Source organism: Phoenix dactylifera, chromosome 1, assembly GCF_009389715.1.
Source record: "Phoenix dactylifera cultivar Barhee BC4 chromosome 1, palm_55x_up_171113_PBpolish2nd_filt_p, whole genome shotgun sequence".
In the NCBI taxonomy this organism is placed as follows: domain Eukaryota; kingdom Viridiplantae; phylum Streptophyta; class Magnoliopsida; order Arecales; family Arecaceae; genus Phoenix; species Phoenix dactylifera.
In genome coordinates this window covers 29432551-29460332 of record NC_052392.1, presented here as the reverse complement: position 1 = coordinate 29460332, position 27782 = coordinate 29432551, and the positions used below count along the sequence as shown (strand labels likewise).

Genomic DNA, 27782 nt, shown 5'->3' with positions numbered 1-27782 from the left:
CAACTGTCTATTCTTTTTGATCATAAGACCATTCTTCGTTTTGACAAACTGTGGGAATATATCAAAAAGATTAGAGGATGACGTTTTCTCCTTCAGATGAGCATGAATGATGCCTTTTTTTTTGTGCTGTTGCTGGATTCTGATTATTTATTTCTCTCTGAATGAGAAGAAGTATAACAATCCAGGACAATGGGCCGAGTTTGCTCTGATACTATTTGTAACAACTTAGGATCTCACCCAAAATGGCTAACCGAAAAGTATTATTTGGATTTCTTGATCCCATATAAGTATCCAAGATTTATCCAGAGAATAACCGATGTGAGACTAAACACACACCTGTCTAAGTCCTCACAAGAAGCTCTGCTACTTTACTACGTCTTTGACTTTGGTCTCACAAAAGTAGATAATGATGGAAGAATTCAGCAGCGTAATGATCCCAGGATCCTTTTATGCTGCATGAGCTTGTTGAATGGGCACTCTCAGAGTCTCTTTATTTCTTCTCCTTGTTGTGCTTTCTAGTTTGAGTAATATTTATGAGACTTTGCAGGCTCATTGGGTTTCTATCTTCTACTCTTATCGTGTAAATTTTTTCCTTAGTCACCCTAGCTTGTATATTAAACGTCCTTTGCTTCTTCATTAGTAAAAACTTCTGGTGACTAGTAGGGACGACTGCCCATTTGTCTCCTTTCCCCTCGGAAAAAGAAAGAAATGAAAGTCTTCCACCCATTAGCTGTTCAGCATAGATACTTTGATTGGCTATGAAAATTTCCTAATCACTTTGACCTATGTCATGACTTGGAGAGGAATCCAATTCTCGTGTTGTTTTGCACTGCATATGGACGACCTAGATTTGGAGAAGGGCCCCGGTCTCTAATGCTTCAACTATATCTATACTTTCTTTGGAGGATTTTCGACATATTATTAGAGAGAGATCAGGTAGAGATAGCCAGCAATTAGAGGCAATTTTAATATCTTATATAGCTTCTACCTAGGCATAGGAATACATTAATGTTACTACCCAGGCCTTGATAGCTGGAAAAACTGTGGCTCTTTGTTTGTAGGTTCTGCACTTCCTTAGAGGATTTATTTCACTAAGGAGCCACCACTCTCTAGTTTACTCAAGATTAATTTTGATGATAGTGTTCTGATTAGAGGTGATTGGGATGGAGCTAGTTTTATTATAAGGAACACAAGTGGAGCTTTTGTTGCAGCAGATTGGAGTTAGATTGGTTGATTCTGTAGAGGATGCGCATTCACCCCCGTAATCAGGCGAATGTTTGGGAGCAGCTTGTTGAGCGGGTTCTGTCCCTGGTGATCGATGATGGGGAGATAGGGGACAAGAGAGTATAGGGCATGACCGGGAGATCAGTAGTGTAGACCCGGGACATCTCTGAGATAGTTGTTAGGCCTCGGGTACGGCAGATCGATGGAGGATGGATATAGAGGATGCACATTCACCACCGTATTGTCCTATTTCTCTGGAAGGTGGCATGGGAATGTCTGCCGATTAGAGGCGTGCTAGTGAGTCGGGGGATGAGGATTCCATTAGAGTGTGTGGCGTACCCGGAGACGAAGGAGTCCAGTTACTATGCTCTTATCAAATGTCCGAGGGCTAGGAAGGTCTGGGAGTGCGCCGCGGTTGGCCAAGGGTGGGGGTGGACATCCATTGAGGAGCTCCTTTGCTTCTTAGAGGCGTTGGTGCGGAGACCCGAGCTTGAGAAAAGAGGGACCTATGCGGCTTACTTGGCCTACCACTGTTGGTTGGACCGGAATGCCCAAGTATTCGAGGACGGTCGATATCATCCAAGGGTGGTAGCAAACAGAACGCTTCTGCATGCGACTGAGATCATTGGCACTTCTGCATCCGAGGGCAGTTTTCTCTTAGTCAAGATCCTCTTTTCAGTATCTTCTTTTTCTCTGCATTTTTTGAGATTGATTCTTTTGTAATTGATATCATGGTGAAATTTTGAGGACCCCTCACTGGTACATCATTCTTAGCCTTAACAAGAAACTACATCTAGATTTTGGAGAAGTTACTAGTGTGGCCTTCGTCATTCAATGCTGCCTAGGAATATGAGGAGGTATTGTAATATTGAATGATAAAAATTAAGCATCTTCATACCGTAGTTTTATATTATTAATATATATATATATTATTAATATATATATATATATATTAATAATATATATATATCCCATACTAGTTCATTTAGTTTGCATAGGAGGACTAGGCAATGAACATAATTGTGATAACAATAAAATATGCAATAAGGACTAGAATTAGTTTGACAAAAAAATATAAGTGTATATCAAGTAGCATATTATGTGTATTAGATACTGAGTAAAATGTGAACTAGAGTATTAATTGTATCTAGTCTACAACACATAAATTATGTATTGATTATGATATATTTCATGTACATATGTGTATCAGGGCAAATGATGTGTCCACCTCCACATCTTTGTGTTCCCCTACCCGAGTCGCTACCACACGTACCTCCTCGTAGATACTGTGGCCTCTTCGTCAACCCAACATCCACTATGCCCATCAAAACCCTTCTCCCAGTCCCCGCTCATCACATTATCCAACTCCTCTTTCCCTTTCCCGAACTATAAGAGCACCACTTGCCTCCCCTTTCTCTGCCAATCTTACCACTCCAGCTCCTTCACAAACATCGCCATCCCTCCCCTGCCCTTGTGGGCTGTCACATATATTCGACCTCTCTCATCTCTTCTATAATCTAGGATGTCAACCTTGCCCATAAGGCCCACCTCAACATTATTATCACTGCTTCTCCTTTCCCCAACAGCCTCCCACACCTTGTCAAGCTTACCTCATTGAGATGAGCATGATTCCTGGCATAGCATATTTTGGCGACCATTTTGAGAATATACGTTGTTGCATATAGAAGATGTAATTTGGTCTTGGACAGGTTAAATCTGGATGGGACTGAAAAAAATCTGTTCCTTTCTTGCAAAATTGATTATAGAATATATTTTTCTGCAAAATCCACTTTGAAATACAAACAGAATCATTCATGCAAATATAGCGAGAATTGCCCTGATATAACAAAGTGATTATTTGAAAACATTAACAAATCCATCTTTGAGCCTCCATGCCAAAATCTAGATTAAGCCTGAGTTCCGATTAGATGGTCATAGCCTCACTTTAGTTTAATAAATTCATGTATAGGACCAAGGCCTGCCCATAGTCAAACGTGCCCAGGTCCAAAAAGATTTTAACATATAATAATAGATGCCCCGTTTAAATTTGGAGTAACCCAAAGATTGAATCCAAAAAAATGACTTGAGGCATATTCAAATTGTATTTTTAAAGCCCATCTCCAGGGAATCAATTTTGTTGGTCAATAGCAAATTTTGAATTATAAACACAAACCACCGAGCGAAGCAATAGAACCAGGTAATATTGATCAAACCACTATCTGTATACCATTACACTTTCAAGCACCAATAACACAAGCAGCAAGCCAGATCATTTTTACATGCAACTGAAACACCAAATACCAAATGAAAGACCGTATTGCACTGGATTTTGGACCACCGGTTCATGTTATTAAACAATACCTAGCATAGAAAACAAAGAAGAAATAGTTCTAATAGTAAGAACCAGGAATGCTCAGGTAGTAGGCCTGGATTGTAAGGGATCAAAAAGACTCACTCCCACTTGGTCCTAATTTTGTTGGTGTGTCTGAAATCAAAGATTAAGGCCAAGCTCCCATCCATCCTCTTCAAAGCAAATCTCTCCACCAACACATAACAACCAAACTTCCTCCACCCATTCACCCCTCCATATTCCTCCACCCTCTCTACCTTCTCCTCACCAGCAACCCATCCTTCCCTATTCTCCTCCCACCTCATCCTCTCCCATATCGCCGAACTCAACCCTATCCCTCCTTCCATGGAGTCGAGAGGCTTAAACCACAGCACTCCATCAACACCCCGGTCAACATCTTGCTTGGCTTCCCTACCATTCAACAAAACCATTTCCGCCCGAACACTAGAATTCACTTCCACAACCTTCCTTTCGCCGTACAAATTCTCGCATGTGTATACCTCTTCCCAGTATTGCTCTAAACTCATCTCGTAGAACATAGAAAGCTTCATTTGTTCTTCGAAGCTCCCGTTTTCCTTCACAAACACAAAAGGAATGTACCATTTCCCGACAGCTATCTTAGGAGAGTTCATGGCAGATATTGTGAAGTGCAATTCGGGCGGTCGTGCCTGCATGGATTTGTTCCTTCCAGAAGCCTCGCTTAAGCTATAATTATTAGGCTTCGAAGCATAGACCTTCCAATACTTTCTTCTCAGCAACCAGGGAGGGTACCCATCAGAAGCTACGGACTTGGCAGTGAAGGAACCTTTCTTGCCCACGATCTCCATTTGTTGGTAGATGTTCCTATGATCAAAAGGCTTCGGTTTCACATCCTTTACACAGCGGCAGAAGCAGCATGTTGTCTTGTCCTCCTCTTTTGAGCATGTTAACGCCTTCCTGCAAAATTTCATTGCATCATTGTGTTTAGAAACTGGAATTCATGTCAAGAAGAAGTTTGGAATAAAAGTTGAGAAAATATAAATGATGGTACCCCTTATGCTTTCCTTTAACAAGGATGACGTAGTAACGATTTGATGAGAGTGGTTGATCCATAACCGGGACGAAGATAACTACTTCTGTGTAAGTCCAAGTGCTCTGTCCATTTGACTCCGTGTATTCGATGGTGAGGATCCTGTTCTGGGGGAACGGGAGATCCCGGACTCGTGTATCTTTGCACAAGCCCCAACAGCATGTTGGCTCAGCCATTTCCGGCCCTTCATCCTGAAGAACAAGATAGCCTGAGTTCGGACCCTCGGGTGGCGGTTGGAGGCCGGCATCGGGGGAGTTCTTGAAGACCGAAAGTAGCCTTGCGGCATACATTTTTTCTCTTCGCCTTTTGCCTCCGTTTACAGCCTTGCAGGTCATTGAAAAGTTAAAACCCTATATAGCCACTCAAGAGTCTTTTTTTTTATTTTTTTTCTCTCCGGCTCCCTCTTAAATTGATGTTACTTGGAAGCTTCAACTTCGTGAGTTTTGGAGGAAGCTTCCGCAGGTTTGAAAGTTGAATTCTTTTTAATTCATATATAGAGGTCAGGATGCCTAGGTGGCTATCACGTTGCCGTCCGCCGAGGTTTCTTAAGGTTATATGTTAATTATTTTAATAATTCTGGATCTACGAGCTTGTTTGAACACGTTGCCTTTTCTATCTTTTTCTAAGCAGAGTCTGGTCGCAAAGTTTTGTGCATTAGTTATTTTTATAATTTTGAAGATGATTGAATATAATGACAAGGCAGGGCCCAAAGCATTTTAATTCTTTGACCAAAAATTATCCAAATCCTTGGAGGATGTTAGCTGGACGTGGAGTTCAGGTCGCCCCGCATTGTGAGACCTGCCCGGATATTGAGGAGACCACCACCCATGTCATCCTTAGATGCCCCAGGGCTATACAGATTTGGAAGAGGTCTTCTATGCCCTACCCACAGTCAGTGGAGGATCTGTTGCATTACTTGAGAGAGTCCATGAGGAGACCAGACACAGTTGAGGAGGGGATCAGGAGGGTGTATCTCGCTTACCACATATAGTTGGACAGGAATGCCCGACTCTTCGAAAGCAGGGTGTTGGCTCCGTGGACAATGGTTGACAGGGCCTTTCATCATGCGGCGGAGATCACCACAGCTGCTGCATCTAGTTCCTCTGAGATGATAAGAGACATCTGGGACACCCGTTCCGCTATTATAGTGCCCAGGTTTGCCCTTTTCTTTTGGGTGCCCCCATCCCTTGGTCATCTCAAAGTGAACTTTCATGGTGGCGTGTCGGCGGATGGAGCACATGGAGGATTGGGGTTTGTGATTAGAGACCACTGTGGCACACTGGTGGTGGCGGGAAGTCGGCATACTCCCGGTTCGACTGTCATTGAGACGGAGCTCCGGGCAGCATGGAAGGGTATCTCTTATGCAAGGCGGGTGCTTGGTACAGACAGGGTACATCTCGAGGGGGACTCATCGATAGTGATTGATTGGATACAAGAAGTGGATCGATATGGGAATTGCCACCCATTGATGAGTGAGACTCGCAGACTGGTCGGAGAGATGGTATCATTTCAGGCAGCGCATGTGTATCGGGAGGCAAACAGAGCAGCAGACTTGGTTGCCTCCTACGTTGCTCGGTACTCTGGACTAGAGTTTATCTAGACTTGTGCCACTAGGCTTTCTTCTTCGTTGCATCATTTTATTTTCTCTGACTTGGCAGGCTGTACCCACGTAAGAGCTATATGAAAGGCCATTTTTATCAAAAAAAAAAAGAGAGTATACCTCCATGCCATATAATAAAACCAGCTATATCATAGAAAAAATCCGCATTGACTTACATAGGAAATACCGTATAAACAAACATGACCCGCATGGGATATTGGAATAATCCAGATGGTAAATTTTATTTATTCCCATTTGGTTCTTACTTTATTGATACGCCTGAAACCAGAAGTCAATGCAACGCTCCCATCATCCTCTTTTTTTGTTTGAGGGAACCATCCACTTTTTTTTCTCCTATTAACTTAATTGGTTAACAACTGGTCTATTCTTTTTGATCATAAGACCATTCTTGGGTTTGACAAACTATGGGAATATATCAACAAGATTATAGGATCAGGTGTTTCTTCTTCAGATGAGCATGAACGATGCCTTTTTTGTGCTGTTGCTGGATTCTGATTATTTGTCTCTCTCTGAATGAGAAGAAGTGTAACAACTCAGAACTATGGACCGAGTTCGCTCTGTTACTGTTTGTAACAACTTAAATGGCTAGACGAAATGTATTATTTGGATTACTTGATTCCGTATAAGTACCTAAGATCTACCCAACGAATAACCGATGTGGGACTAAACACATGCCTGCACGGGTTCTCACAAGAAGCCCTGCTACTTTGCTGTGTCTTTCACTGCGGTCTTACAAAAGGAGATAATAATGGAAAAATTCAGCAGCGTAATGATCCCAGGATCCTCTTATGCTGCATGAGCTAGTTGAATGGGCACTCTCGGAGTCTCTTTATTTCTTCTCCTTGCTGTGCTTTCTATTTTGAGTTATATTTATGAGACTTCTGCAGGCTCATTGGGTTTCTATCTTCTACTCTTATCATGTAAATTCTTTCCTTAGTCACCCTAGATTGCATATTAAACCTTTGCTTCTTCATTAGTAAAAATTTCAGGTGACTAGTACGGATGACTGCCCATTTGTCTCCTTTCCCCTCGGAAAAAGAAAGAAATGAAAGTCTTCCACACCCATTAGCTGCTCAGCATAGATACTTTGATTGGCTATGAAAATTTCCTAATCACTTTGACCTATATATACCATGACTTGGAGAGGAATCCAATTCTCGTGTTGCTTTGCACTGCATATGGACGACCTAGATTTGGAGAATGGCCCCGATCTCTAATGCTTCAACCATATCTATACTTTGTTTGGAGGATTTTCTACATATTATTAGAGAGATCAGGTAGAGATAGCCAGCAATTAGAGGAAATTTTAATATCTTATATAGCTTCTACCCAGGCATGGGAATACATTAATGTTACTACCCAGGCCTTGATGGCTGGAAAAACTGTGGCTCTTTGTTTGTAGGTTCTGCACCTCCTTAGAGGATTTATTTCACTTAGGAGTCACCACTCTCTAGTTTACTCAAGATTAATTTTGATGGTAGTGTTCTGAATGGAGGTGATTGGGATGAAGCTAGTTATATTGTCAGGAACACAAGTGGAGCTTTGGTTGCAGCAGATGGAGTTAGATTGGTTGATACTACAGTCTCTATGGTAGAACTTCGTGCAGTATGCGAAGGTTTGTTATATGCTACAAAAATTCTGAAAGCAACACATTATCCTTGAAAGAGATTCTTTGATAGTTGTTGGATACAATTGCAACAGTTAAATAAAGCTGACCTGAGCCCAGCCAATAAACGAAGTCAAGGATGAACAAAATTTGAATCATTCAAAACAACTGAAAGAAAGATGAGAAAGATGATCCAAGAACAATCATCAGATGGGTATCTTAGATTACCTACAAATCAAAATCAGCCCTGCAGAACCAAATAAAAACCCACTGTTGCGGTTTCCAAAACAGAGCACTAATGCACAAAGGATAGGGATACCCAAAAAAAATAAGAAGCAGAACCAGAACACCTCCAATGTTATGAGTGCATCAGCCAGAACCATGGCCAATGGTGAAACGCTGAAATGGTTCGTCAGTTGCAGGTCATATTGGGAGACTTGGGCTTGAGCTCTAACAAGCTGGTATTCTCAGGGATTAGTTCCTGGTGGATTTTGGATAATGCACTGTCATTTTGCATGATCACCTATTTTGGAGTTTGCCAAAGTTCCTCGTGGCCAGCAGAACTTACCTTTGAATGATGCGTGTTTCTGTTGTCCATTGCAGTGTTTCCTACCAGCTTCAGCACCTACACCTGCCACAACAGCAAAAGTGAGTTTTCCCGACTCTTACCCGCCAACACAAGAAACAAGCATCGGCAATTTGGGCACCGCGCCAAAATTTACCGACGCTTTTTAATAGTGTCGGAAGAAATTCAGATTAGACGACGCTTATAAATGTCGTCACAATCTGACGATGCTTAAAAGCATCGTCGGAAACCCTCCTAACATTTTTTACCCAAGACGACGCTTTAGAAAGCATCGTGAGAAGCCATAGTGAGTGAGCTAATGCGATGCTTTTAAAAGTGTCATCGGAGGCCTAATTATCTCCGGCCTAATCTTTTCCCAAGACGGCGCTTTATAAAGCATCGTCAGAGGCTTAATCATTGGCTAATCTTCCCCAAAAACGACGCTTTAAAGCGACGTCGGAGGCCTAATAGACAAAAATAGCAATAAAGCCAACACCCTCCCTTTTTCCTTCCTGATCCCAACCCTTCTCTCTCTCGCGCGCACGCGCGAAGAACAAACCCTAACCCTCACCCGACCACCATCATCCCAGCGCCCTCTGCCCCTTCATGCCCTCCCTCCCTCAATGGGGACAACCCTGCGCCATCGAGAAGGGTGCTCTAGGGCACTCCGACCCATCATCTCCCCATCGGCCTCAATCCACGATCTCTCTTCTAGAAGGAGGCAAGGGGTTAAAATAACAGAAGAATTCAAGGATCAGAGGTCCCCGCCATCGCTACATCTCTCTCCTGCTCTCTTCATTCATCGTTCGCCTCCAACCCCTAGGGTTCAACTCAAGGTGGTCCACTTGATCGCAGGCCTCAGCCTCAAATCTCCGGTAAGATTTTTTTTTCCGTTTGGTTTTCGGTGTTTGTTAGATCTATTTGGTGTTCGATTGAAAGAGGAGAGGGAATTTAAAAAAAAAAGATGAGATGGGATTTTTTGGCCTAAATTGTTACTTGATCGCATGGATCTGGCAAGTGATTTTGATTCCATAGGGTTCCAATCCAGAATGACTCGAGAATGTGGGATTTTTTCTTTCTTGGATTAGTGTAGAGAAGGTTGGTTGTCTGGGTTTTTCTTCTCATCCTTTTCGCTGGCAGCTGGGTTTTCAGGGATTCGAAAAGGAAGAAGATGAAGACCAAGATGAAGATGAAGATGAAGGCCCAGGGATGCTTCCATTTCTACTGTAATTTGTAATTTGTAATTTGCATTTATGCTTTCTATTCCTATTGTAATAGATTTTCTATTGTAATTCGTAAAAAAAATCAATAAATTGAGCATTTGTTGTTGTTTCTATGTTGTTGTTCTTATACTATTAGAAGCAGAATCATGTTGTTGTAATTAGAAGAACCAGTAATGGAGAACGTATTTCATGTTAATCTTTCTCTACAGAACACCACCCCCCCCAAAAAAAAAGGGTTTCTTTAATATTTTTTTTAAAAAATAATTCTAACAATACTTTAAAGCGTCGTTAGAATTATTATTGCTGACACTTTAAAGCATCGACAAAGCTTTCCATTTTTGCCAACGCTTTCCAAAAGCATTGGCAATTTAGTTCTCCACTTTAACATAAGCGACGCTTTGGAGACACTTTTAGAAGTATCGAAAAGAAAATTACCGATACTTATAAGCATCAGTAAAGACCATATAAAGCATTGCCAACGCCTCTTTTTGCTGTAGTGTGCCAACCTAATAAAAACAATATAGAATAGATGAAGCGCACTAGTAATATATTTTGAAAGATGGCAAAGCAAGAAGAAACATGGTCTCCTTGAGAAGAGAGCGATTTAGCTACAAAGAGCCTGAAATAAGTACATAATAAAATGTTACAGGAAGAGGCTTAGACCAGAAAAGAGTTGGAGAAGAGTAGAAACTCAGAAAAAAGAGTTCCAATGACAGTATAAAAGTGCCAATTTCCAACTCACTCAACTTTAAAATTGTCACACCCCAAAACTAGCACCCGGATCCGGCACGTGACACGACCGCATGAGCCCTAGAGCAGTGACCAAAAGTTCATGCAAGGCCTAAGATGAACAAAATCCAATAATTTCATAATTAATTAATTAATTCAAATAGATAAATCCAATATGTCCAGATAATCAAATTGGTTCAATTACAAGAACTTCAATGTTCATCGATATCAAAATATCTAACTAACTGATGACTCTGACACTCGAACTCTGCGCCCATCTCGTTCAAGTTTATGCATCCTGCGACTCTGAAAAAGAAAAAGAAGAATTGGTGGTGAGCTTTATAGCCCAGTAAGAATCTCCACACATTCGCATCAACAGAATAATAATATAAGTTTGAAAATCATAAGAAATTATTGCACATATCATAAAATCACAAACCGACTATCAATAGTGCTCGAATAATCAGTATAAATATGCACATCGGATACTAATATAAATCTAGCCACTCAAGAGTGTTATATCATACGATATCTCATAATCTTTATTAGTGTTTTCAATGCTTTCCATTCCGTTCCTTATTAACTTGATCAGGATCAATTATCTTTCGGTCTTTGGGCCAAATTTTGGTCACATTTTCAGCCCATGAGAGCAAACCAATAGTGTCACACTTAGAGCTTGTGATGGGGTAAATCGATAGTGTCACACTTAGAGCCTGTGACGGGCAAACCAACAGTGTCACACTTAGAGCTTGTGACGGGCAAACCAATAGTATCATACTTAGAGCCTATGATGAAGCAAACCAATGATAATGAGACGGACCAAAGTCCATGTTCATTTAATCAGTTCATAACCACACATCAATCCATTTTTATTTCTAGCTTTAGACTAACCATAGTCATATTTTCCGCCCATGACAGGGCGAACCAGTGTAACAAGGTTAGTTTAGAGCACCACATCCATAAATCCGATTATACTAGTGTAGGTTATACGCATACATACATCCATCATAATACCAATTATAAGCAAATACAATTAGAATACAAATTAATATAGAACTATTTTTGCTTCTTACTTATCTGGATTATAGCATATCATACATATATAGGTACAAAAATATTTATATCATGCAGGTTGGCGTATAAAGATTATTACCTCTTTGCTGACAACCCAGACAAACCAATCACTTGTCCACACCATGATCTACAAATAGGGGTATGCAAAACCTTGCCTAATGTCTTCTTGCCCAAAAAATTGTTCTCCTACAAATCCAGGTCAACATCAAAAATTATTTGAGATATCCGATAATTCAGAAGCCTCTAAAGGGTCCACCAGTATCTAGCACCCTAGGACTATCCAGCAGTCCTCAAACCATGATCTCCCTGGATCAAGCTAGAGAGAGAAAATCCAGTAGGAAGAGAGAGACTAGGGAGAGGAGAGAGAAAAAAATAAGGAACAAGGAAAGATAAGACCAAATAAAACTCCTTTTCTCTCTCTCTTCTTCCTTCTTCCCGATGGGAAGGGGGGAGGGTGCTCGGCAGCAGGCAGTCCACGGCCGGCGACACCCTATGGTCGGCAGCCCATGGCGGTGCCAGTCGTGTGCCACACCCGGCGACCAATAGTATAATTTTTTCTAAGTGTATCAACTAACCTAGAAGAGGAGAATATTGTTGATTCTATCGATAATTTGGAGGAAGCTATGTAATTGTCACTAGTGGTCCCTTCTTTCGTTCGGCCGGCTGCTGTCGGGCCAGGAAAGAGTGAGTTTTTCTATGGCTAGCTCTATGCAACAAACTTAATTCATACTGGAGAGGTATCGGCCAGGAAAGCATGATCTGCAAGTCGGGTGCATTCTTTGTGGATCCAGAAATGAAACTGTCACTCACCTCTTCACCAAGTGTCCCTTCACCCGTAGCATTTGGATTGCCATTAAACTGCGGCTGAATATCATCAGGGGCTGGCCTCGAAATTTTTTTGATCTTTGGACCGGGTGGCGACGCAAAAGACTCAATCCAGCATTCAGAAAAGTGGGTGACCAACTGATTGCAGCTATTTGCTGGGGGGTGTGGCGAGAACGGAGTGCTAGGATATTCCTCAGAAAAAACTACTCTGTGTACTCTATCTTTTTTTTTTTCTTTTTTTTTTGGTACATCGGCAGATCACACACAACGGATACAAGTGCAGCTAAAGAGTCAGATAATAGAAAAAAATGCAAAGAAGACAAAGCAGAGATGTGGTTTTTCCAAATAAAGTCTCCGGAGTGATGAGACGCATAGGATGTCTCCCAATCCGCCGTGTTGTTGCCCTTTCTGAAGACATGGGTAGCCCGAAAGGCAGCGCATTCACCTAAGAGAGGGCAAATGTCGAGAAGCAATCGCATCCCCCTGACAGGATGCCCGAGACCGTGGATCCCCTCGATCCCCATAGCAGAATCCTATCCTTCAGAAATCTTCAGAGTATGTTTCATCTTTGCAGTGCCACTCTCTCGGATGCCCATGACATGGCCTCGAATTGCCTGAAGACGCTTCTCCACCTATCCACTGGTAGTTAGCCTTCAATGGATTTTTGGATGAAATGCTATCAAAGAGACTGTACTGTGATGGTGGTAGCTGAATTGAATCGATCGGCACGGCATGCAGAACGGGAACGGAGGCACGTACCCTACATCCTGAATCCCTCATAAGTGTTTACCACCACCCAGCGGCTTCAGTTCCCACTTTATCTTCGGTTCTTTTATTATCTTGCCAGGAGCTCCGTTCTGTGTCTCCGGAAGACTTGAATTTTGTTTGCTGTTCTCTTTTTTTGTTTCATGTCAAAAGGCGAGTTACCGTTGTACTTAATCTCAGCTATTTCTGGAGCTTAGCCTACTCCGTACATTCTTTTCTTCTGTCTCTTAGAAAATCTGGGGGGCGTTTGCCTCCCATTATCATTCAAAAGAGAGAGGAAGTTTCCTCAGGTTTGAATAAAGTTCACCATTTTTTTTGTGAAAAAAATGTTTATAGAGGTCAGGATATCTAAATGGCTATCATATGAGTTTGAGAGGACACTTGGGTATGTAGAGTGCTACTTGCGTCTCTCTTTGATGACCTTTTGTCCAGGGGCTTAAAGCCAAATTGTTCAGTTATCTCTCGGTCCCTCAATTAGAAAATTAAGCTTAGAGGCCCACCATTGACTAGGCTGCAAGCTGGGTTAGTAGACACTTCTGGGCATTCTTTCCTATCTCAAATCATTGAGATTTGCCGATGTACCCACCTGGAAGCTTACTCAGAATGATGTCTTCTCAATTAATTCCTATTACAAGGTCGTCAACAATGGCCGCATCATTTGCCTATATTATAAATTCATATGGGAGGCAACTACCCTCGAAAACGTCGAGATATTTCTTTGGCTTTCCTTGCTTAACAAACCCCACATCAGAGAAGTGCTGGCTAAGAAAAGTTAGAAAGTCAAGATTGTGCACCCACCTGGAAGCTTACTCAGAATGATGTCTTGTCCTATTACAAGTTCGTCAACAATGGCGGCCTCATTTACCCTAGAAAAGGTCAAGATATTTCTTTGGCTTTCTTTGCTGATCAAACTCCACACCAGAGAAGTGTTGGCTAAGAAAAAGTTAGCTTAGTCAAGATTGTCTTATAGGTAGCTCAAAGGAGTTTGTTTCTCGTTTATTTACCAAATGCCCCTTGGCCCATAGTTTGTGGAACTCCATCAAAATTCAATTAAAACTTACAAGATGGCCTTCAAACATGCATGATCCTTGGACCAGTTGGAGGCAACGAAAGATTTAGCCTTCATTGAGGAAAGCAGGAGACCAATTTAGTATATCTCTATGTTGGACAATCTGGAAAAATAAAATGCAAAAATCTTCACCAAAAAGACCTCTCTTTACGCAACTCAAAAAGCATTGCAAACTGTACGGTTGGCAGCACTTTGTCATCTAGGAAAAAACTAGATTGTTATCAGAGGTTATGGAATGGCCTTGTGACCTTGGCACGTAACCCCCCCCCCCCCCCCCCCCCCCCCCCAGGGTGAACTTTGTTGGTGGCTCTGTTTCCTTCTTTCCTTTGTACATAACCACCTTTCATGCATAACTTATTCTATTAATAAATAGGGGGAAGCTTCATTCTCCCTCTACTTTCTTTTCAAAATAAATAAAAAAAGGCTATCATATTGCCGTTCCACAAAGTTTCCTTAGGTTATGCGTTAATTATTTTAATAAATCTGGTTATACGAGCTTGTTTGAATTCGTTTTCTCAAAGTAGAATTTGATGACAAAGTCTGCACACCGTATTATGTATTAATTAATTCTATAATTTTGATTGTGATTGAGTATGCGAGCATGGCAAGGATAAGAGGATTTTTCTTCTATTGCCAAATATTATCCAATTCCTTGAGGGGGGAATATATATATATATATATATATATATATATATAAAAGTTGGTCTTTGAGGAGAGGTTGCATATAATGTTGCCAAATGTACATAGCAAAGCCACCTATTAAATGATGATAAATCCCACCTCCAGCCTCTTCATCTTCCTCAACTTATATAATATTATAAATAATGATAAATCCCTTTTGACAGATTTTATGTAAGACTGATGAATGCTATATTTATAATATTATAAATAATGATCATTATTTGACTGATTTTATATAAGACTAATGGGTAATGATAAATTGTTAAATTTATGAGATCGCCCATCCCAAATCCCAGTTGAAATATGTAATTTCATGTATGAACATCCCAAATCAAAATTTTCAAAGCTTGCCATCTACTCAGTATAAAAATATCTTAAGATAAAGCCACCTATTAATCTTTTCTAATAAAATTTCCCATGCAAGTAATTTTGAAAAAATTAAGAATCCCCAAATATAAAAATATCTTAAGATAAAGCCACCTATTAATCTTTTCTAATAAAATTTCAAATACCTTCATTTTAGCATAGATTGAACGATCCCCTTAAAATTTTATATGATATAATATAAAAATTGATCTTGTCACTAAGATTGCAAGTACAATTGCCAAGTATATATTATAGATTCAACAAACAATTCTTAAGAAAAGGGTAGGTGTTAATCTAATTTTAAAAATGGCACATATCAATGGATTAAAAAACTAATAATTAAGATGCTCCAACCTCTTCATCTTCTTCAGTTTTTTTCTTTTTATCTTCTATGTCAGGTACATTGCCTATATATTTGAACTAATAAATAGACTCTCGATATTGACGACAACAAATAATGTTTAAGGAAGTGGAATATAAAATGGCCGCCATAGTCATGAGAAGGGTTCCACCTCTTCAAAATTTACATAGCCAGCAAGCATTATGGTATGTAAATATATATTTCTTATTTGCTATATACAAATTCCTCTCTTTCTATGACTATTTACTATGAAGCGATTACTCATGGCCATAACTATGCAAGAATTAGATTTTTCTTTTTTTTTTTTGTTGTTGTTGTTTACATATGCAAGCATTAGTTAACGATACATGCAACATCTAACTTATTATTTATAATAAAAAAATATTTTTTTGTAACTAAATCAAAACTTAACAATATTCACAAACTGTGTTTGCATGCCAAATCCCATGTAAGCATGGGTCTACAGCTAGTATCTAGTAAACGCCGGCATGCATAGCAAATAACACATAAGCATACATGACGCACATGGAATATTAGAATACTCCTAATGGTATGATCCCACACTAATAGATGATTTTATTTATTCTCATTTGAATACTAGCATTCACTTCCATGAACTTCACTTCACTATATATTCTCCGCATGCATACTTCTTTCTAAAATTGCTCGCAACTCATCTCACAGAATGCTTCAATTGATCTTTCAAGCTCCTCTCTTACAAGCACAAGGAATGAAAAGGGCCATATGGCATGTATTTAGTTCCACATTAATTATATACTAGTTAGATCTTAGATATTTATACAAGGCTTATAAATCTAGATAACACCATTTACCTAGTCTTTTGAATGAAATCCTATTTTGTTATAAATAGTATTAGAGCAAACTCAGCCTATCACATATATAGATTAGATAATACTGCAATACAGATCCATTTGAATTGACCATGAATTGATTATAGTATTTATGATTGGATTTATGATACTTGTGTTACAATTAAATGAATCTGGTCTTTAATTTGGCAAGAATACTAAGACTTAAATGAATAAAATATATGAGAACGTCTCGCTTAAGATATAATTCTTAGGCTTTGAAACATTGACCCTCCAGGACTCTCCTCAGCAAGCAGGGAGGGCACCTATGTATCTCCCCTTGCTTAGTCTTTATGATCAAAAGCTTTTGGATTCACATCGTTTGCACATCAGCGGAGGCAGCATTGTTGTCTTGTCCTCCTCTTTGGAACATGTTAGCGCGTTTCCTGAAAACTTCCACCATCAAATCATGGTGCTCAGCAATTAAATTCATGTCAAGAAAAAGTTTGGAATAAACGTTGAGATATCCAAGTGATGTCACCCCTTACGCTTTCCTTAGATTATCAATTTAATTATTCAGTGCAGGAGTAGCTCACGGTTTTATACATTCAAAACTTCCAATAATGAATTAATGATGTGCGATGTGTCTCAGATATATTGTTTTTTAATGGAAATAACGTGTCTTGGATCCTACTCTAAAGTTTGTCTTGAAAAGAAGATACTAGTAAAAGATTGAGAGGACAAGAAATTTCCGTTTTTAAACAATGCTTAATAATTTAATATGATTCCAATTAAGAGAAAGCCACGTATCTTTGCCTGTATTTTATCACATATTATGCATGTTTAAAATCAGTCTATTTCACGATTGAGTCCTTCAAATTTGTTTTTCAGATTACGATGGCAAGAAAACACAGATTATTCGAATAATAACATTCTTAAAGATTAAGAGTCCACTGCAATTTTATCTTAGCTAAGCATTCTGCTCATCAAAATCTATGCCAAGGAGTATTCCCTGTAATAAAAGCCAACCCAAATCATCTCCCTGGAGAGACTCCCAATGCACAAATAGATAACAAACCCAGCAAAGAAGATGCAAGACCCTATTCAAGATGATTAATTTCCCCATATAGACTTCCTTTACCTTCTTCTGGGAATGATAGACTTCCCTTACTAACCTTCATCACAACTTGATTCACGCATTCACCTCGGGGTTGGACTGTTGAAGTCTTCTTCATTTAATCTACTTACTAAGTTCGTGAAAATTTCATTACTTTTCCTATAAAACCATAAGGCCATCATCCTCAACATTCACTTATTTCATCCTCTTCAACATCGAACTCTTCACTGGGGAGGGCAAAGTTGTGAATCAGTGTCATTGGAGTAACAATGAATTAGCAATGCCAGAAACTCGCCGGAGCCTGAGAGTATATGGAGGAGCCTTGAATTTTTCTGGAACGGATTTATGGCAAGGTGAACAGATTCTAACAACATTTCGTATTGAGGATTTGACTCTGCACTCATATTCTAACAACATGTGCAGATCATTCAGCAAAAGCATTCAACTTTGTAATGCAGCCTCAATATGTATGTGACTGGTAGCTGGCAGACTGCATGATGTCAATTTCATCTACTGCATTATTGTATAGGACAATTATATTTGAATGATCAGATCATTCATGAGTAAGAGCTAAAGTTTCACTAGCGCATCCAAAGATGAATGCTCATATGAATATCTTATGGGTATGTTGGAGATTTGGTATATTTTTTGAACAGATTATTAGAAGCAAGCGGTCCTGCCAGGCACAAGGCACTTCTTGGTTAGAAAAGGTTACTGCCTCTGTAATCCTACCAACCAGCCCCCTATCCCTCCTTTTCTTCCATCATCACAATAAATAAATAAATAAATATAAGCATAATCCATCTGAAGAAGACAGAAAAATTTTTTTGATGCCAATACATGGCAGTAGACCATCAAATAGTTGACCAAAACAAAGCTCTACAAGGCACCATGCACAAGCTGGAGACCTAGCTTCATTCCTAAGGACATGCATCCTGCCTTCAATCAGCTAGCAGCAGGAACTGTTGTGGACCTGTCGGAAGGAATGGAATGCCAGAATTTTTCAAACAAATCGGCATCGCATACTACAGTTCTAATGTCTACCCTATATCTGATGATTGGCTGGTGTATTTAATGTAATCAGCAAGTTTTATGTTTCCCTAGACTTTGGTGTAAGATCCGCTCGCTGGTGACTTCGTGCCTCCTGGGCAATCTGTTCTCCCCCCCAACCCCACTTTTTCTTTCCTTCCTTTCAAAAATTGGGAGGCATTGCCTCCCTTATATCAAAAAAAGGAAGAAAAACAATAGTAATACACGTCAAGTAGAAAAGATAGATCCTTTCATCTCACGATTCTAATCATGGCAGCATAAGACTTTCATATTCTTCTTCAGATGGTTTTCCATAAATAACCATTGCCTATAATATCCACATAATACAACCTCCAACAATCATAAGGGTAAAGATCTAATCAGAAAGGGTTTTGATTTGTTTCTTCTTTATCACATTATACATACATCTAGAAAACATCACCAACAGTAAAGAAATTAGATTTAAAACTAGCATCTAACCCACGCGATGCATAAATAAGATTTTTTTTATTTGTTTTCAAATTGTTACTGAAATATAATATAGCAGTCCAATAAATTATATTTAAAATATTATATAGATTTTTCAAAACCATTATGGCTCCATTACAACATTGTAACAACTATTACTTGAAGCCGTGGAGTAAATTACATAAGTGTAGGCTAGAGTATTCATTATAATAAATTTCAAGAACACAGATGTGTAGACTAGATTGAGTTTGAGTTAAAAGTAAATTATAAACATATAATTGTTATATACGATATTAAATATATTTTCAAAATAAATTAAATACATTCATTTACATATTTTCTTCTGTCATATATAAGTATTCTATTGTATTAAATAAATTATGAATGGTTGATACGTTTATTTCAATTGTTACATAAATTCTTTTCTAATTGTAATAATGTTTATATAACAAATTAAAAACCATCATTCTATAACCTGCAATTATTTGTTTACATTTTCAATATCAGCTCTCTTGTCCCATTGATTTAGTTAATACACAGCAGTTACCATATTAATGATAATGTGGAATATGAGAAGGATTTAAATCTCATCACTTATTAGCGTCTAGCAAGCAGTTAAAAACCATCATTCCATATCCTGTAATTAATACATGACTTTAATTAATACGTTGATTTAATCAATACATGGCTTTCACCTTATTAAGGATAATAAAAATGAGAGAAGGATTTAATTAATACATTGATTTGAGTAATCCATGGGTTATACACCTTTTGTGGCGAGTGGATAGCTCTGTGCAAGCAAAGCCTTCATTTGGTGTATATATATTAAAGAACTTGGCTCAAAGTTGGGAAGTATGCTATTAAGCTAATCAGGATTATATTTGCCCCTCATCATCAAAGTATAAAAAATTAATAAAGATCAAATTAACATGGTTTTGCTTCTTGCATCTTCATATTTTAAATTATATATGATTTACCACATAACTGCTCTAAGGAGACCTAATAATGTAATGGCAATGAAAACCCAGAGACAATGGCTTGTACGTCAACATTTCTTAACTGCAATGAAAAATTTAACTGAAACATCATGTTATACTTCAACATTAAAAGCACCAGCATACCTCAACATGATTACCATTAGCTTAAAGCCTGGTAGCCCATCACATTTCCTAAACCATCATCTCGTGGTCCATCCCTTCCCACTAAAGAAGGCATCCATGGAAACAATTTACCAAGACCCTTGCTTAGTGTACTGGGTGTCAATCGTCTGTCATTAATTCCATACTTAGCTCGTTCAATTGCCTCCATTACATCTTCTCGGGTCACAGTCTCACCACCTGCACATCAAGAAAGCTACAGATTTGCCATCTACAAAGTTTGTGAATATTTTAATATATCAAAAAAATAATGAGATGGCAGTAAAAGCAAGAAAGATGAAGAAGCTTATGCACAATCACCATGTCACAACAAAACTATTACATGAATGATCACACACAATGTACGCACTATATATGTCAGCCAAAGATTACAAAATCTAGGTCACCCATGGACAGGCTTAGAGAAGTTTCTGTTTACTATTTAGCATGCAGCTCCACTCAAGTAACAAAGTTATAGCACTATTAGTTTCAGCTGTATGATTCATTTTTTGAATCTCCATCTCCTTGCATGTTTCCGTATCCATGAAATGGCATAGTTTTCCTATCCATATAAATTTATAACACTTTTACCGATGGGTTTCCCTCTCAACTCCCATAAATATCCCCTCACATTTCCACCTTTCTCATATTACACACAGATGGCATTAGCTGAGGTAGGTGATAGTTATTAATATAGAGCAGGAGGATAACCAGATCAGCACATCCATTACCAAGGTTGCCTCTTACAATCAGGAGCAGTCCCACTTCCATGTGATCATACCCCTCAGCTCATTCTAACATCATAAAATATGATGTTGAATTTTGGGTACAGTCAGCCAAGAAGAAGAAAAGATAACCAAAGAAGCCAGTTTTTCTTTTTTTTAAGAACAAAACTAACAAGGAACAGTCAGAAATAAACAAAAGGTACAAGGAGAGGAATACAGCATGACTTCATCTTAATGGACAAGAGAGAATTTATTTAACAACAACAAAAAGGCCTCTAATCCTTCAAATGATCCAATTCAAGTTTCCGCTCGAAGTGTCAGAAGAAAAATACTTCTAGAGGCACAATATAAGAAATATTTTAAGACCATAACCATCTTATATTAGCACTTTCAAGACATATTAAAGTCAGCCTAACTCTTCTTTGCAGGCCTGTCCCACACTAGTTGTCCAGTCTTTAAATTTCTTTTGGTCATAATAATATGTAGTTTCTAACTAATACAGATTGTGGTTTATCACGTCAAATGCTTCAATTAAATGAATCTTGTTCACAAATGACCCATTTAGTCCTATGCCCATGCTCCTACTTAGTGTGGCTATATGTGATCTCTTGGACTTGGATATGAACCTTACATTCAGCTTTGATAGCCTTCCTAATAATCGGGTATAATAATGTCGATCTACTCAGGACCCAGATTCAATCCAAATCCAATCTGATCATCCACATCTTGTAGGTAACTTCCTGTTCAGTGACCCCACTAGGATAATTCAAATCAGTTTGATCCAGTAATATATTAGGGTTCAGATGAGGCTCAACCCACCAAACTTCCCCAACCTCACTCTTCCTTTCTCTCTTCCCAAAACTTCTCCCTCTCCCCCACTTGACCCCTCTTAACCCTAAAAATTCCCACCACCATGTCCGACAACTAGGAACCAATAATGGATGAAGCTCTTCATATGAACCAAACATTAAAAAAAATACAAAATATATAAACAAAAATAAAGAATTTGTTAGATTCATCAATTTGGGTTCATGATACACATAATGTGCAGTTTATAACCATTATGAACAAGGAAAGACAGCCGAAATTTCATCAATATCTCATTCTTGGTGTTCTCCTGTGATTTTTTTCTCCTCATCTTTCATAAAGATATTTTGTTGCACCTGCATCATCTACCAAGCAAAGACCAAAACACAGGCAAATAAAACCACGCGAGGATAAAGGTATAACAACATACCAATATTAGAAAGAATGAAAGCAAATTACAGTTTTTCCCTCAGAACTTCTAGCAATGTATCCACAAGATGGTATCAAAAAAAAATGATCTGGAAAAATAATCATATGATAACTCAAACGGTAATCAATATACTCAATGATGATTTTAAAAGAGCACACGACCTCACCTCTTCGAGCAGCTAGCAGAGCAGCCTCATTTACAATGTTGGCTAGATCAGCACCAACAAAGCCTGGGGTGAGAGATGCAATAAGGTTGCAAATAATCTGGGATTCCTCCTCCAGAGGTATTCCCCTTAGATGGACAGAAAGAATCTTTTTCCGCCCATCCAAATCTGGTTGTCCAACAAGAACTTTCCTTGAGAACCGACCAGGTCGGCAGAGAGCTGGATCTAATGCTTCTGGCCTATTTGTTGCTGCAATGACAATCACTTTGGTGTCTGACTCAAATCCATCCATTTCTGTCAGCAACTGGAAAGATACATAAACCAAGTCATGTTTACAGAAATGAATTGTCAAAGAAGTAAAAGAATAGGTTTGGAAATTTAAAAGGGATGCCTGGTTCAATGTTTGATCTCGCTCATCATTAAAACTTTTACCACGCTTCCCTCCCACTGCATCCAGCTCATCAATAAATACTATAGATGGTGCACATTTTTTTGCCACATTAAAAAGGTCTCTTATGCGTGCTGCTCCTCTTCCAACAAACAATTCTACAAACTCGCTAGCAGAAACTGAAAAGAATGGAACTCCTGCTTCTCCAGCTACTGCACGGGCTAGTAATGTTTTTCCAGTTCCTGGAGGACCCACAAGCAGCACACCTCTAGGTAATTTTGCTCCAAGCTTGTCATAGTTTATTGATCCTTGTAAGCAACAAACAACCTATGAAACAATGTTATTTAATCAGAAGATGACAAGGAATGTAAAAAATAGGTTAAAATAGGTTTTTTCTATAAGCATAGTTAACGTTTCTTCCATCTCCTATCTGAAGAATCAAATAAGCTTATCTACAAACAGTAATCACCTAGATTAAAAATTATTGAACTTGTACTGCAATTAATTATCAAGATTACACTATATTCCTATAGAGAGATCCATACAAGTATCATACCCACCCAAAACACAGACATATAATAGAAAAACTCTTAGATTACATGGTACTTGAAAGGTTAATTAGTTGTTTGTTGGAGTTCCACTAAGAAACAGGATGGGAATCATGCTGAAGGGGGTAAACACAGCATTGAAAAGAAGCTTTCCCAGGTTTGTAGAAAAATATTCTTAAGGTGATTAAAGCTATATAAAGAAGAAAAATTGTAACTCGCAAGGAGGATGCTTTTTACCAATTGTCTATTCCTTCTAAGCATGGGAAAAGACACCATCCATCATTCTAATGTTCTATCATAGAACATGAGGCCTCACAAAGCCTTTTCAACCTGTCATGAAGCCCAATCATTTCCATTGTGGGGCAACCCCTTAAAGCTAACTTCGTTGCAGAAGAGTCATATATGACTAACAATTTCATAAATTTTGATCTCAAAAATGTGGGAAAATAACAGATCTAAACATGTTAGAAACATAAATAGGAGTTAAGAGGATTGACCAGTTAGGACCTAGGATTAGGGACAGATAGGGTTTGGAATTGGACCTGGGGCTCAGCATCATGTGCCAGATACTGACATATGCTCAAGATTTGGTGCCAGACTCAGAGTAAGAATCAATTTAAACTTATAAAAAATATTTACAAGCAAGGCCATGACTGACCCAACCATGGTCCACAATCTTGGTATCGATTACAATATCAGTACCTTATCGGTTCAGTACACTACGGTATGGTACACCTCTGTGCCGAAATCACTCTCTAACTATTTTTCTCAATTTTCATCTTGGTATGCTTCGGTACGAACCAGTATGTACCTCGATACGCTTTGGTATAGGGTAGTACGCCTCGGTACAAGCGGTACAAAATTTGTACTGACTTAAATGTGTGTTTCGTATCGATTTTCTTCTGGTATAGTACAATACGCCTCGTACCAAGCGGCACAGCAAACCTTGGACCCAGCTCACATGGGTCTAGGCCCAACCTAGCCCATTCACTGCACCATGCTTGCCAGCCTAGCTTCATCTTTCGAATGGTAAAGCTCCTTGACTTAGCATATTAGAGTTAAAATTAATGATCTATGAAGACCAGCACTAAATCAAGAAATGGCACGTTATGGTTCATGGTTAAAGTCAATGATAAATTTCAGTCAGAAGATGGTGTTGACCTTCAAACATTATCAAAGAATAAAGCACTACATAGTGCTAGGGAAATGGTTGTGGAAGCTTGCAAACAAGGTGAAGAGCTACTAAAAGAGATTATTGCTACTTGAATGGAGTCAAACCTTGTCCAGCTTGAAAAGAGTGAGTTAAGGTGCAGTACAATGTCACAATATCTACAGTTGGCATTCCGTAAAAACACACATACAGCTACGAGTTATGATATGCCTATACTTCCTCTTGTATGTTGGCTATCTATAGCTATGTTTGTATGAGAAAAAACTAGCTTTGAATACCAAGACATTTCCTGAATCTGAACCATACTAAACAAATATTTTATTTATCGATGAGAATGCCGTATAATGTGCACAGCACTATCTCATGAAGTTCAACGCTAAAATTAGCATAAATAGCCTGATATAATATCAAACTGAAAGTTGCAAAAGGAAAAGAAACTTGCAAGAGATTGGATGATTTGAAGGAAAACATAAGGAACAACATTTGCTCAGATAATACATATGACTTTGGGTTGATTTGGTTAAATGGTTTATGTGATATTTCGCAACCATTATCAGCCAGTGTCACATCGTATTGTATCATTCTACCACATTATAATATAGCATAGTTCATAAAGATCTATAAAAACAAATTTAGTTCAATTCTGGTATATACTGGAAATACTGTATCAGTATGTTATGGCATAATGTATATTGTGCCCTGGAGTGCACCAATAGAGTCATGTTTAATTACATATATAGGTGTTAAATAACTTTCAATATCTGACCTCTAACAGTAAGTTTAAATAAAATTTACCTTTGATAGGGATGTCGATGATCCAAGCCAAAAGTCTTTTCTAGCTTAAGCCTTATCTGAATCAGAATTCAGTAATGACTTTTCCAAAATTAGGATTACAGAAATGCGAGCTTATGAACTGCAAAGGTGAAAGAAAGATTTAACAATGTCCAACGAGCAGGCATCACCTCTGGGCACTGGGAGCTAGAAGTTATGTAACCAAGACTGACCATGATAGTGATCTCTGAACGTGTGCAAAATAAGTTTAGAGGCGAACGTTTGGTAATATAACTTAAAGTTTTGTTTCTTTTTCTTTTTCCTTTTTTTGTGTTTTGGGGGGTTGTGTAATTGTTGGCCGAACAAAGAATAATATAGCAGTAGGATATCTTTTAGCCATCCAATGTGTTAACTAGAGCCTGATCTTCAAAGTAGCCTAAACAAAATATAGATTGCATGAGTTTCCCACCTTTCTCATCAAGAAAAAAAAAGGAAAGAAAGAGAAAAGAACCAACTGAATTTCACAAGCAGATGGCATAACATGGTATCAGCTGCTTAACAATCAGCCAGAAGTTTTTGTGAGACGTGCAGATTTCAAATACGGGAAAGTGCAAGATAGCTCAAGTCATAATGAGATTGGTAGAAAAAATTACATTGTCCTGGTGGTAGTTCAGCTAGTTCAAGCTTAAGCTGCAACATAAAACTTGTTGACTGTAAAGCATAATGCAGAATTGGATACCATATGCATCCATGCTTTTTCCAATCAACATATGCGGGTGGTCTCCACTACGTAACATTCAACAGATACATGCACGAGTGGGGTGTATTTAATTATTAAGCAATCCAAAAATTTTGTGGTTTAGCTATGGCATTATTTTATATCCAGGATGGAGCATGGGAAAGGTGTGGAATAAGCGTATAACAATTCTTAGCTAGTTCTTTATACAATGCATGCTAGCATCTATCAAACAAAAAGGCCAAACTCGAGCTCTATGTACAATCAGTCCTTTAACAGTTTAACTTCCTAATTTCAGATCTTAAATTTAGAAGTTAATTAAGACAATATGTTCAGCCGAGAGGAGAAAAAACTAAAACTTACCTCCATAAGCTCATCCTTAGCTGCATCAACGCCCTCCACGTCATCAAAACTAACCCTCTGGTTACTAGGGCGACGCTTCTTTGCAGGGCTATTGGCGGCTGAAAGCTGCCGATAAAGCAGCCACATTAGAGGAGTCAATGGTATCCATAGGGAAATCACTGTGATCAAAATGTTCCTCAGTGATGTAAGTATAGACTGAGGAGCAGAGCTATACATGGTTCCTTTATCTCTCATCAAACCAAGAAGATAGTTCTCATCGTGGTCAATTTTTCTCGTAGAGTACTGCCACTTTGGAGTAGAACTAGCTCTCCTCCCACCAGCAGTCACTGTGCTCTCCGACGATGTCAATGCACTCTCGTATGCAACATCAGCAGACAATGATGCCTCCGCTACCGACTTTGAACTCTCATAGCTATCACTACGCATGTTAAAGTAAATTCTGCGAGAACTCTCCTCAAAAAGAACAGTCGACACACGCCCGCTCTGAAGATTCAATATCAAATCAGAATATGGAACAACCTTTGAGGCAGGCACCGCCGTGTACTTCAAGAATAAGAAACACACAGCTAGCGCAAAAGAAACCGTTGTCGACAAAGTAACCCTCTTCGAATTCCTGTGCAACATGGTCTTGGCATCCTCTATCAACTCCCTGATCGGAATTCTCTTCAACCTATATGAAAGCAACCGCAGCCTCGGGCGCAATCTCAGAGAAAACCACCTTCTTGAATTCTGCTTCCCTTTCATTCCCAAATAGGTACAGCTCTCTTTGCTATTTCCATCAACCTTCGCAACAACTGGCTTAGCAAACTGCATCCCAGTTCGGGATTTCTTACGAAAACCCAGTAAAGAATCCAATTGAGAACTAAAACAAGAAAGCGAATAGGAAGAAGAAAGATCCCTATGCTTCATCCCTAGAGGCAAGAGCTTGCCTACTCGCACTCTAAATCTGGAACCATTACTGTACAAGAGCATTGGCTGATCTTTTAAAGAACAGCTATAAGGACGCATAGCTCCATTGATAGCAATCAACGAGATAGGCCCCATATATATCCCTTGAGAACCAAATGAATAACCTAATCTGAATCACAAGAACCCTTATGAACGAAATCCTCTTGTTTCTTATCACCTCTCAAACGTTGGTGAATAAATCTTGGGAGAAGGATGTCTACGTACCTTTGTTTCGGATGGAGACTCAGGAACAGGGCTTCCCTCCTTCAACTCCGCTCCTGGGATTAAGGAGGGAGCAACGAGAGAGGCTCGTTTTTTTTCTTACATCTCCGAGGCTTATCCAGTGCGAGTTATATCGTTTTCACCGACGGAAAACCTAATATCTGTCTCGGAGGAGATATTTGGAATAGCTGAGTGGGCCTAATTCAGCGACGAATACTGAGGTTATGGACTTGTTGGGCCTTCTTAGCCCACTTAGATTTAGGCCGGGCCAGATACAAATGAGATCAAAAATATGTCAACCCAAGTCCAACCAGTTTAGTGATAGAGTTTTTTTTAGGATTTTTTGCATAAATGTCCTTCTAAAATTTAAATTTGCATGATTACCTTCTTAAAATTTATAATTATTTCTGTACCCAGGTTAAC

At 38.9% G+C, this 27782-nt stretch overlaps 2 protein-coding genes across 4 annotated transcripts; both read right to left on the bottom strand.

Annotated features, from left to right (window-relative positions):
• Positions 1–3427: 3427 nt before the first annotated feature.
• LOC103722423 lies at positions 3428–5012 on the bottom strand. Its single transcript, XM_017846502.3, has 2 exons — positions 4605–5012; positions 3428–4510 (listed from the first exon to the last, which is right to left on the bottom strand). Exons 1-2 carry the CDS (start codon positions 4976–4978, stop codon positions 3676–3678), a joined length of 1209 nt encoding a protein of 402 aa, XP_017701991.2. The 5' UTR covers positions 4979–5012; the 3' UTR covers positions 3428–3675.
• Positions 5013–10612: 5600 nt separating this feature from the next.
• Positions 10613–27507, bottom strand: LOC103722415 (probable inactive ATP-dependent zinc metalloprotease FTSHI 3, chloroplastic). Of its 3 annotated transcripts, none has more exons than XM_026810523.2 (6): positions 27363–27507; positions 26190–27267; positions 22604–22927; positions 22216–22516; positions 20073–20288; positions 10613–10693 (listed from the first exon to the last, which is right to left on the bottom strand). In XM_026810523.2, exons 2-5 carry the CDS (start codon positions 27231–27233, stop codon positions 20089–20091), a joined length of 1869 nt encoding a protein of 622 aa, XP_026666324.1. In that variant the 5' UTR covers positions 27234–27267; positions 27363–27507; the 3' UTR covers positions 10613–10693; positions 20073–20088. The 3 variants fall into 3 exon arrangements, with proteins under 3 accessions (XP_026666324.1, XP_008811191.1, XP_008811189.1); XM_008812969.3 differs by lacking the exon at positions 10613–10693 and adding an exon at positions 16458–16783; XM_008812967.3 differs by lacking the exon at positions 10613–10693 and having other exon boundaries at positions 19973–20288.
• Between the last annotated feature and the right edge of the window lie 275 nt (positions 27508–27782).